The sequence below is a fragment of the Suillus plorans genome (genome assembly GCF_016647745.1).
Source record: "Suillus plorans strain S12 chromosome Unknown HD556scaffold_13, whole genome shotgun sequence".
Classification (NCBI taxonomy): domain Eukaryota; kingdom Fungi; phylum Basidiomycota; class Agaricomycetes; order Boletales; family Suillaceae; genus Suillus; species Suillus plorans.
In genome coordinates this window covers 444,336-456,571 of record NW_024537397.1, presented here as the reverse complement: position 1 = coordinate 456,571, position 12,236 = coordinate 444,336, and the positions used below count along the sequence as shown (strand labels likewise).

The 12,236-nt window shown below is 46.7% G+C and overlaps 4 protein-coding genes across 4 annotated transcripts; all 4 read left to right on the top strand.

The window, feature by feature from the left end:
• Window positions 1-522: 522 nt before the first annotated feature.
• Window positions 523-1,325, top strand: HD556DRAFT_1306020 (uncharacterized protein; the record flags this gene model as incomplete). The annotated part of the gene is made up of 3 exons (XM_041299857.1): window positions 523-602; window positions 658-861; window positions 926-1,325. The coding sequence occupies 3 exons, from the start codon at window positions 523-525 to the stop codon at window positions 1,323-1,325; spliced, it is 684 nt and encodes a 227-aa protein (XP_041163253.1).
• An 828-nt stretch (window positions 1,326-2,153) lies between these two features.
• Window positions 2,154-2,781, top strand: HD556DRAFT_1232449 (uncharacterized protein; the record flags this gene model as incomplete). The annotated part of the gene is made up of 2 exons (XM_041297510.1): window positions 2,154-2,333; window positions 2,386-2,781. Coding segments are annotated over 2 exons (576 nt in total), but the record flags the coding sequence as incomplete, so codon positions are not given.
• A 3,663-nt stretch (window positions 2,782-6,444) lies between these two features.
• HD556DRAFT_1204273 (cytochrome P450) lies at window positions 6,445-7,071 on the top strand (the record flags this gene model as incomplete). The annotated part of the gene is made up of 4 exons (XM_041296437.1): window positions 6,445-6,502; window positions 6,559-6,640; window positions 6,697-6,819; window positions 6,876-7,071. Coding segments are annotated over 4 exons (459 nt in total), but the record flags the coding sequence as incomplete, so codon positions are not given.
• Window positions 7,072-10,396: 3,325 nt separating this feature from the next.
• HD556DRAFT_1232282 (major facilitator superfamily domain-containing protein) lies at window positions 10,397-11,095 on the top strand (the record flags this gene model as incomplete). The annotated part of the gene is made up of 4 exons (XM_041297499.1): window positions 10,397-10,543; window positions 10,609-10,674; window positions 10,743-10,903; window positions 10,957-11,095. 4 exons carry the CDS (start codon window positions 10,397-10,399, stop codon window positions 11,093-11,095), a joined length of 513 nt encoding a protein of 170 aa, XP_041163250.1.
• Window positions 11,096-12,236: the final 1,141 nt, after the last annotated feature.

The following is a 12,236-nucleotide window of genomic DNA, read 5'->3' as shown; positions in this document are numbered from 1 at the left end:
TTCGTCCAACTGCTAGAGAGGGACTGATTCAGTGCAATGGCAGTATGTAGGGCTTTTATTTATGTTGAAGATTATGAGACAGGCCTTAATTCATGCTTGACTGGCCTCACGGTGCTAGTGCAATGATCCCGCCTGCGTTTGAAATATGATATTGGTTGAATGAGTTTTCGTCCTACTAAGACTCGGTGTAATCCTACCGAGACTCAATGTAATTAGGGACCAATTCAGTGCAATGGCAGTCGGACTTTATCTCTGTTGATGATCTCAAGTTACATTTACAATGCTATAACACACGCTGACATGAGACAGGCCTTGATTCAATGCTTGCAACTGGCCTAGCTTAGCATTGTGATAAGTTTGGCCCATTGAAATATGATATTGAGCAAATGAGTTTTTGTCCTACCAAGACTCAGTGTCGCAATTTTGCCACACTCAAGGAGGATCCTTGGTTCTTTTTCTTGAAGACTACCACCACTTTACTACAACTGTTGGCCAAGTCTCTCTCTACTATAGCTAGTCAAAATGGCCCGTCCAGTTGTTCATAAAACACCCGAGGCAAAGCTACAAGCTTCGCGTGAAAGGCACCGCCGTCATTACGCAAAGTATGTCATACATTCATTAATTATTTACATCCGTTCCTGACCAATTACATTAAAGACATAGAGATGATATTTTGAAGAGGCGGAGAGTGCTTCGTAGCTCGAAGACCAAGGAATCGAAAGCAGCAAAGAAATTCTCCAAAGAGCTCTTGAAGGCTGTCGCAAAAGCCTTGCATCGTGGGGATGACGATGAGTCTGAGTCGGAGTCTGAGTCCGATTCAGATGATGACTCGGAATCAGAAGATGACGAAAATATCAAGCTGTATGTGCATATGTTCAATTTTATAAATAGAAATGAAATGAAACATTAAACTCAATTTCAACAGTGACAATCTTCCAGAATGCTTACGCGTTGTCAAGGACATTAAGGACGAAATGTTGGCGATGATCGGCGATGACCCCTGCAAATTTGTTGAGGGAGTCTTTTGCGACTACGTGAAGAGTTTCCCCGAAGACTCCTCCCCCGGTGATATTTCCATCATTGAATCCTCGATTGCCAAGGTCCAAAAGATACTCAACCGGACCATTCCTGCACAAGATCAAATCTTGAATTTTTGCGGAGTCTTGCCTGAGTGGCATGCTGCTGACTCGGTCTCCCGTTTCTTGAGGACTGTGCTTGTATATCTAGAAGACATCGAGTGTCTGTTGTTTTCTGGAGGTGTTTGCGAGCTCACACTTGCTCACTCAATGGGGGAGATGATGTATCAGAAAGGCATCAGAATTTGATTTCTTCCATGTACTCATGCAACATAGATTTTGTGCACGTAGTGTCACGGTGTAGTCCATACAAGTTTTTCTTGCGCTGTGTCTAATATACTAGTACTAACATCCAGAACGCGAGGCACCGTGTGTTGATAAACAAAGTCATGTGAGGTCATTGTGGTCACGTGTTGTACACGTCTATGGTTAGTATCGTGTACGCCTCATGTGAATATACTGAAACTTACACCATACCATCTGGCTTGTCTTCCAAAACAAATTTCAGGCCAGAACATTACCCGCTGTCAAATCAATCTACTGGTGAAGCCCTTCAACATGGTCCTGGCAATAATGTAGTACAAGGTAAGTGTAGATATATTTGAAGTCACGGAAGCCTTACATGTAAATTTTCAGAATGATTCGCCATGTCAACAATTTGCATGCTTGGCCACCACTCTAGTATCCTGCCATGACGCGGGCTGCAAAGAAACCGAAGCTGCAAGTTGAGCGTTTCATTCAGCCAAGCTCCACACCAGCAGTTAAGTTGATATGGGAATATGCATTTACTAATGGACGCACTACTCTACAAACAGGGCATGTTTCACTTGGCGAGGCCACACTTGAGAGTGAGTCATCTGGTTTACTATATGAACCTCACGCCATCCAGGATTGGCCGGACTACAACGATTGGGATGAAGTCTCTCCATTTTGTGATCCTCCAATCATCACGGGTGACGTTTTGCAGGATAAGCGCAAAGAATATGCTGTAGTAAGTGAAAACATCAATGATATTTACTACGCTCATGATTATTTTAGGACAATCCGCTTCTTTTTTGGCTCCTCGACTGCCAATTTTTCCTTGATGAGACCATATTTCTGGAGGGTCATGGTCACGAAGGCCAGCGCACAGTCTGCCGCTGTGGCAGTGAAATTGAAGAACCCAAGTACCGATGCAGGGACTGTTTCGGCATGGAAATGTACTGTCGACATTGCACTGTTAAACACCATCAATCCAGTCCACTGCATGTTATTGAAGTACATGTTTCCTACTAGATACATGGTCTACAGTACTAACCTACAAACATAGGAGTGGAATGGCTCTTTTTTCCAGTGCACACACCTCAAGTCCCTTGGTTTATGTGTGCAACTGGGTCATCCTCCCAGTGACCACTGTTACAATCCACGTCCCTCAACAGGCAATGAATTCATCATTGTTGACATCAATGGGATCCATGATGTCGCGCTAGATTTTTGTGGCTGTCACACCGCCCAACTGCACTACAAGCAACTATTACAAGTGCGATGGTATCCGGCAACAACGACAGATCCGCAAATCGCTGCAACGTTCAACGTACTTGAGCACTATCAACTGCTGTCATTTGAGTCTAAGATTTCGGCCTATGAATTTTATCACAGCCTAGCCAGGCGCTCCGACAATACTGGATTGTCACTCATCAAGGTAAGTCATAAAATTTCAATTTAATGTATCATATTGATCCTTCTCAACTTGCAGGACCATTATTCAGCATTCATGAGGATAGTACATGAATGGCATCACCTTCGACAACTCAGGCGTAGTGGCCGAGGTCACGACCCTGGTGGCGTCGCAGAAACAAAAGCTGGCGAACTTGCGGTAGTTTGTCCAGCATGCCCCCATGCGGGCAAGAATTTACCCCAAGGTTGGGAGAATTCACCTCCAGCAACGAGGCAAGTTTAAAGTTGATTGTTTGATGAGAACATCTTGCTCACCCTGGTTGACAGATGGATGTACGCACTCTTTGTCGCTATAGATGCGAATTTCCGTCTCAAGCGGAAGGCTGTCTCCTCCGACCGAGTGGATCCTGGTTTAAATACAGGATGGGCCTATTTTGTGGAGGAGCGTGCATACAAGAGCTACCTATCTGAGTGAGCCAATGAATGACAAGAGGTGCGTATGTAGTCTGGACTGTTGAGGGCCGACATACTTAATGTTTCCTTACTAGCGCAGTACCTGTGTTAGTCATAACCCGGTTAATATGGCTGACACGAAATCCTCGCGAGGCTTGGCAGCTACTGGTATAGGTACCATCAACTGCGCTCGACACAAATTCAAATTGCCAAATGGGGTAGGCAATCTACAGAAAGGCGAAAGGTATGTTTTCTGCTACTTTTTTCACATTCAGCCAGCTGACGGTGTTACAAGATATCTAAATATGGATTATATTGTTTTTTCAGCCCTTGTCGGATTCACAGTGACCGCACTAAATATCTCCTACGATATAGCTTGTCAATGGTCAAAACCTATGGAACAGAATGGAACACATGCTGGCTCGGTGTTAAGAACGTGCTCAAGGGTCGGATCCGAAGGGCTTGGCTTCAGCTCGTGCGCTGCGCCCCTTACCCGAGTACGTGCCCCTAACTTCCGAGGGTTGTTGAACAATGTCCGAAGGTTACTGGACGATGTCCGGAGGGCGTCGGGCGATGTCCGGAGTCCGATGTCCGATGCGCGGGAATTCCGGCGGACGTTCGGAAACAAGAGATAAGACTAATCCGGACGAAGTCCGAACTAGAAAGGAAACAGCGGAGGACTACCAGAGGTAGAGGCGGAGGTGTCAAGTCTATAGGAGTCGATCCTAAGACGAGCGGAGGTCGACGAGAGAGAAACTCAAGTCGGACGGAGGAGAGAATGAGCAGAGTCTAATATGATATTCGAACTGAGGAAACTACAGAGATTGTACAGGGGTTTATATACTACTGAGGACATAATGGAGAACAGTAAGTGCAGTGCGAAGCTATGTAAAGCTATGAAGAAAACATATGGGACGACTATCACTAGTCTATCGGAACTTAGTAAAATGAAGACGGAAATGAATAAGGAACAGAAAATAAAGCGTACTAACTGATAAGGGAAATACCAAAGGGATAAGGCGCGGAAGTTAGACGCGGGTCGGATCCGGACGATACATAGAAGTCAGCCGGATCCGGAAATCCGGAAATGATGAGTGTGATAGGTCCGGGTCCGGAACGCGGGATATGACACTCGGCTCCATATACCTCGTGACGATGTGCTGGTTCAATATTTTGTACCGAAGTTTCATATCGCGGCCCATATCGCAGCCTGTCAGCTCACATTCTCCTGGAACTTTACCAAGTGGGTAGGTAGGACTGACGGTGAAGCACCAGAACGAGGTTGGGCAAATGCCAACCGTGTCGCATCTAGCACGAAGGAAATGGGGCCAGGAACTCGACATGACACCTTAGACGATCACTTCGGTGATTGGAATTGGAAAAAGACGACGACACTTGGTGGGTTTTCATTGTCAAGTATTATGTTTTCCTCACTGATACTTCAGACTCTCAAGGCCGTATGTTGAAGCGCAAGATGGAAAATGCCATAAAGTGGGAATGGGAACATTGTGTCGCCTTGTACGATTTGGAAGGAACAATTTAGCCTGCGCTGCTGGACGAGTGGGGAAAAGAAGTCAAGATGTGGGAGGAGGACAACACTCGCCCAAATCCATTCGAAAGCAAGCTTGCTCATATGTCACTGCCCACACATTCTATGAATTTGTGCTGATCATCTGCTGTATGTGTAGCTATTACGCAGGCCACGGTAAGGTCACAGCTCGCAGAATTGGAAGCACAAGAGCTGCAGGCAGGGACCAACCACTCTCTCAACGACAATGTCTCACCTAGCATCCTTATTAGTGGTGGGATTGAATTAGAAGACTTGCAGTATGTGACATCTCTCTTTCAACATGTGGTCGTTGTTCAAATGTTATGACAGACAACGGCTCAAATGCGACATTTCAGACCTCTCGCTTCATCCCACAGACAATCAAAGAGAGGCCATCATTCATAGAACTAATGCACTACAGAGACGCATCGATTCCTGGACCCGCTATCAACAACTCTATATGCCTATTGTCTCCACGCTGCACTCATCAATGAATCCAAGTCCAGGTGCCCCCCAAATACTTAAGCCGCAGGATTTTCCACTTTATCTACCATCAGCTCTCAATCATCTCGACTGCAATCACCGTTTAATGAAGCACGAATGGAAACTTCGGCAGGCACAAGCTCACGATGCCCTCAGCGAGCTCCGCTCCCACCTTCGTCTATGTTTGCACATTTACAAATTCAAAGACAAGAACTTACAGGGCCAAGCAGCTTCTACCTGTGCACAAAATTTGATTGCACGCGTCGAAGCAAAGAAAGATGTGGCGGTACTAAAATACAGGCGCGCTTGTCAAGCGATAGAATCACTAAGCTGTCGGTTGGATGAGATGGACTGGGAGGCAACACTTCAACCCCTCAGACACGAGGACATTCGGCCTATGGGCAATTTCACAGGTGATCACACTCAAGGCACCGGGACAATCTCGTGGATCTGGCTGATGACAGATGTCGACACCAGTCCATCCGAAAATGAAAGTGTTCAAGATTGTGAGTGTTTCTGGTTGATGCTATCAACAGCTGACTCATATCGCTTTATGTAGGTGTTCGTATCAAATGGTGCAAGGCACGCGCACGTGCAGCTCGATGGTCCGAGGAAGTAGAGTTGCTGGCCAAAGAAATGAGACGAGTACTGGCCTTTCTGGAATGGCAAGGCTGCTGGTGGCATCAGCGCACAACGCTGCGCTCATCGGAGAAGACTACCGAGCAAGAGGGCTTGCAGGCATATGCCTACCGTCAAGCCGCACTCCATTCTGCGATGCAGACCTCATTCAAAGCTCGTTGGAGCTTTGTTTCTCATCTCAGTTCTACGTCGGCTTCTGAGGATGACAGCGGCCCTTCAATTGACGCACCTCCTGCGGTCATGGAGTTTTGAACAATACATTGTGGTACCGCACTGAGATACTAGGTTGTTTGTAGTGTAGCGGCATTCTCAGGCACAACAATACACATATTTTTGCATCCAGGCTTGATCGCAGATTGATCACAGATGCTCGATCTCAGCAAGAGAAGCAAGGCTCAATCTTAGATTGCTCGATCAAATCTCAGGGCACAACATGAGCACAACTTGAGTAGAACACAGTACTATACTCGGACATGGCCAATGGATTGCACTAGGGCCATCGGGAACCTATAGTCTACTGTACAGCGATGTATCACGAATGTCTTATGGTTGTAGGTAGTGATACATTAATCCTACAGGTACAGGTGGCCCCAGGTTACCGTGTTCATGCTCGAGAGTCTCAGGTGGAGACCTGTCACTCTTGGAGGTACGTCTTTTTTGAGTTGTGACGACGCGATGATGATCGACCACCTTGCACTGCAGGCTTTGCACATCGCGTGACTAAGGATATCATTTGGAACAACTACCTCGTTCCAGCAGGTGCAACTGTTATTGGCAACCATTGGTCAGTAGGCAATTGTTTTCGTCCTCTCACCTTTGTGTCTGACGCTCGTGTTTCAGGGCTATCGCAAACGATCCTGAAGCCTTCCCGGAACCACACAGGTTCAATCCTCAGTGTTGGATTGACGATGCAGGTCGTGTGCACAGTGATCTGAGGTTTTTCACTTTTGGCTTTGGCCGTCGGTGAGTGGCATCGTTCATGTCTCGACCCATTCTCATTCCTTAGTTGAAAATGTCAGAGTATGTCCTGGTCAACATGTCGCGAATCGATCAGTCTTCATCACCACGGCTCTCGTTCTGTGGGCTTTCCGCCTTTCGGAGAATCCTGCAGCGAAGATTGACACGCTTGCATTCTCGGATACTACAACCGTACATGCTGCTCCGTTTGAGGTATGTTTTGCGAAGCGGATTGATGAGAATGTGGTCAGGGAACTATGTGCACCGGGCAAATAAAAGGCGTTTAGTCTAGAAATTTGAATCTTTGTACAAAGGAGTTCGTCTTGAAGTCTTTTTCCGTTATTTGTCCCACTCAGACTCCTTATACCTAACTTCATATATCCTCAAACAGGCATGACTATAATCATGAACTTGTTTTGCCTGGTGTTACTAAAGGTGTTATACGAGCGTGAGAGTATGCACGACAAGGAGCGAATCACTAGAACACAAAGGTAAATCTCAGTTCGTTCGAAATGACTCTATTGATCTATGTACCTAGAACACAAAGGTAACTACGAGCCGTTAGTTCAACGTTAACGGCAGCTACGACGAAGATACTCACATCTCAGTTCATTCGAAATGACTGAGATGTTTGGGCGCTGCACTTTGTGCTTATAAGGTAAGTGGCGTGGTTACAGGAATATATGATTGATAAACATTGAAAAGATTTCAGGACGTGAGCCGATGTCATACGTCGCTCGCCTTCGTCCCATTTGGCATGTGCTCGGACCTATCTCCCCTTATCGCTCGGATCCTTCGGCCTCTCTCGACTCTGATCTTCCCCTTGACTCAGACGTCTCGGCCTCAGACTCCAACAGTTACCACATGTAAAGTATCTCGATCCACCGCAATACTCTCCAAGTTGCATGGCTGGTCGTAACCTTTAGCATTCAATCATTCCACCACCCCGCATGCGCTTTCTGTTTCTAGCTGGCCAAAACGAAGAACAGGCAGCAAATAACTTAAATTTGCTCTCAAAGTTGACACCGTGTCATTGTGTGCTTCCCACTCTCATGGTTCCGGTTCTGGTAGCCTTTATCGCGGTGTAGAGACTCATGCCTCGCATTGTGTGATATGGCACTTTCCACTAGGGAGTACACAGCATGACTTGCAGCATCACTCTGTGTGCTATCCACAGCTATTCCCTTACGAGGTGCAGCTTTCCCACGCAATGCGCAGCATGCGCGCACGACTTCCCGCGCTTTACGATGTATATGCGCGCGCGCTTTCCCGCGCTTGAGCGCCCTATAGCGCCAGCCATCCAGAAGCATCCATCCACTGTCCACCAAGCTCTCTAGTGCGTATATTCCCATTTCTCTTATTTACATATCGTTCCACCTCTATTTTTACCATGGACCCTTACTTACATATATCTTTACATACCTACTCGGTAGCGCTTCGGCTCCGCATGACAGCGCTTAGGCGCCATATAAGCGCCAGCAGTACATATTATTAGACACTTTACTTTCCAACAAGAACTTTACCTCCCACTTACCACCCACATACTACCTAGGAGAACATAGTAGAAATCTATTCTTTGACACCTCGCGCTCGTATCTCTTGTCTAGTATCTAATCACCCCTTAAGCAAACTCACTCTTACTCTCTCTCATTACCGCTCACGCGCGCGCGCGCTTCCCGCGCCTCGCGCGTACCTTCGCTTTCCCGCGCCTTGTGCGCACCTGCGCACTTTCTCGCGCTTCGCATCAGCCGACCAGTAGCGCCTTCGGCGCGCACTACTAGATCCTTGCTGCACTCGCTTCCCCTTTAGGGTCGAACGCACTTGTCGTCTCAAGTATAGCAGACTAGGCAACGCGCGACCTCACAACATTTACAGATACAGTCTGGAGCATCATTTGTTCCTCACAGTATTGTTGTTTCTACAGCGGCCGACAGTCCCATCAGCCATAAGTTTTTACCTTCACTTCGAGGCACCTCTGAAGCACCTCAAGCTATGAGACATCTTTTGCTCAGATTTTACTCGGCACTTCAAAGCTGAATTCAATTTGGACAACTTGATCTTCCCAAAACTGGCAGCATGTGCCTGTCCTTCAACCCTTTGAAGATTTTCTTTGACAATCCTCCGCGAACATCTGGTTGATGTATGTTCGTATTGGAGTCTGAGAGAACGGACGTACCTGGAGATGAGCGACGTCAGACGACGAGCGCAATCAAGCCATCCTCAAGTCAAAGAGATCAAGATAACCAACAGCGCATCAAAGTTCCAATGTCATGAACCAGACGGATCCGCACTCGGATCATCGGATGCAGCCGGACGGACTCAAAAATTACATTTCCCAGATATCTTGTTTGATACAATCTATCAATCTGTACAGCATCATAAAGGGTGCTTGCGCACCGGTCCCCGACTCCCGATTCCGGTTTCTCACCCTCTATAATCAGCTTCTTTTCTTGGTTCGAGACTTCGAGTATGGATGTCCGATGGACTCATCAGAAGTACCGTTAGTACACATTGTTTCCAGGCCGTCGAAGACGTTCGCTAGGTGAGCCTGCTCTTCTCGAAATGGCATGCACTGCAAGCAGTAACAGTGGTCAGGAGTCATACCTATACCCTAAGACGGGTCCAGGAAAACCAGTACCTATTCTAGGTCCTGGTACATTACCTATCAGTAAACCGGTGAGATTGTGTAGTGACCTGTTACGATTCCAAAATAGATCAGGTCTCTGTTTTGTTACCATTCGACTGATGGCCTGCCCCCGGTGAACTTCCTCACAAAGTACAAGCTGAGTATCTTCTTTGTGTCGTCCTCAATACTTATCATGATCTTGACACTCACGCCCACAACGTTCTCCTTCCCTTTCCGACTATCTCCCACAAAGACCATGTAAGGAGGGCAGTGAAAACGATGATACATGATGCCTTTCTCCGACAAAGTTTGCAGGGTCCAACCTTTATTAAATAATGTCAGTTGAATCATAACAAGGTAGAGAGCCGATCTACTTCGGAATCGTAACAGGTCACAGCAGCACCCAGTGAGGACATTGTGTTCTTTCCTGTGCATTACGATACAAAGTAATATATCTAGCATAACGTCATGTATAGGAAAGAGATTAAGATTTCGGCTTACAAAATATAGGTATGTCGGTTGGCTCACCAGAATTTACTGATCGCGAGTCAAGACATTGCAGCGCTCTTTGCTCTGGAGAATCTCCACTTATGCTTTCATACCTTCTTTCACATATGAGTGAGCAAAGAGATCGTGTATGTATGCATTGGAACGCAAGCCGCCGAACTGACAGGTAAGATCCAGTCAGTTCAATTATTACTTGACAGTTTGTTGAGTACTAACTGTAATCCGAGTTTAACTAGCCCCCGCCGGCCGCCACCGGTGTCCCTGTGGCGAGGACTAGTGTGTGATTCACCTCATCACCAAGCGTCCAAACCAAACAAGGTGAGAATGCGAAAGTATATGAGGAATCCATGAAATGTGGCAGGGGCAGTAGTAGCATTGAACGGTACTGGACGATGGAACCTGCACAGAATCCAGATCACCAGGATGGATACTTCCAATTCTCATAAAATCATGGCAAACGAGACAATGCCTCTGGTACCTGCCAAGAGCTCGAAAAAACTTAAAACACCCCTTCCAAAACTTCAGATAGGCATACTCATATCGCTGCACCTTGTGGAACCCATCGCCTCGACATCTATATTCCCGTACATCAATCAGGTATGGTTTCGCAATCACAATACTTCTTTTCGATGTACATCTTTGATACTGTCTTGCTTTCTTAGCTGATCAGAGAACTCGGAATCACTGGGGGCGACGATGCAGCTGTAGGATATTATGCTGGAATCATTGTAGGTGCCAGGATTATGACTTGTGAAGTGTTTGAAAGAATGGTTCGCTCATCGGATGTGATTGGCAGGAATCTCTGTTTTTTGCTGTGCAGGCACTGACGGTGCTGAGGCGGGGTAGGCTGTCTGACCGCATTGGGTGCAAGCCGGTGTTGGTGATTGGACTCTCGGGTGCTTGCATTTCAATGCTATGTTTTGGCCTCTCAACAACATTCTGGGGTCTTGTCATTAGGTGTGTCTTCAGCTGAAGGAGATGCGCAATGCTGACATGCCAGGTCTGCTTAGCTGCTGCATGTGTGGTTTTCTAAATGGCAATGTGGGGGTTATGAAGACTATGATGGGGGAATTGACGGACTCTACGAATATGGCTCAGGCATTTGCCTTGTTTCCAATTGTCTGGTGCATTGGAGGTTTTACCGGGTAAGTGGAGCAATTGATCATGGAGATGGCAAATAATGAATTGGCATGTCAGGCCTTTAATGGGCGGAACTCTCGCGCGACTGCAAGATCGTTGGCCTGCATTATTTGCCAATGCCTTTTGGGGAAATTTTCCATACTTTCTGCCATGTGCAGTGGCAGCCTGTATGTTCATCCTAATCCTTTTTATGATGTCAATCTTTTTAGAAGAAGTATGTTCCACATACCTGTCTTATCATACACGTTGCTCACAATTGGCAGACATTACCAACAAAGTGTCGACCAAAGTCGACATCGGCCATGCTCGGTATTTCGAGTGATGAATTACTGCATCAACAATCCATGGTATATACGCCCTTGCGATCTCTGCTCACCACCTATGTTTCCCACATTACCGAGTGAGTAAACTGGCCTTATGGCAATCTTAGTAACACTTAATAAAGTCTAAACTCGTTCATATGGAGCACCGCCGGTGCACACCAGCGGGTGCTGGTTACTTCATCACCTGTTTGGGCAACTCCTTCGCCTCCCATAACGGGCACAACGCCGCCACCTGTCCGCTCGTCATCAACAACAGCGAGCTCGTATATATAGTCCAAATACCATGTTCTATTAGCGTTTTTTTCTATATATTATGATTTTGACTGAATTATTCAACGTTCTCATGTGTTTTTGTTGCTTATATGTTCTCGCACATGAGGAAGGTGACATATGCAAGTATATTGAGACCAACTAGTATTCTACGACATAGTAAGTGTAAGTTAGATGTTGTCCTGGTCTGATTCAACAACGGCCTTGCTCTTCTTGCTCTTTTTCCCCCACTGGAGCCCTTTCCCAGTGTGCTGGCCACGTTTCTCACTTGAACCAGGTTGTACTAATTGCTGAGCCTTTTCGGTGAGCTTGCGTGCACGTTTAGGGCGTCGTTTGTCTGACAAAACAGCATCGGTTGAAGCGCCGTTGCGCTTGTGATTGGTTGTGGGCATGAAGACACCCCCATCAAGTACACCCGAAGTCGTGAGAGGCTGTGGCTGAGGACGTAGCATGTGGCGTTGGAGATGGGTCAGTGTACAGTCTGAATTCTTGATAGGCGGAGCAGGTAATACTGGGTCTGCAGAAGGCGAAGTGAGTGTGTGTTGGAGATGGGTCGG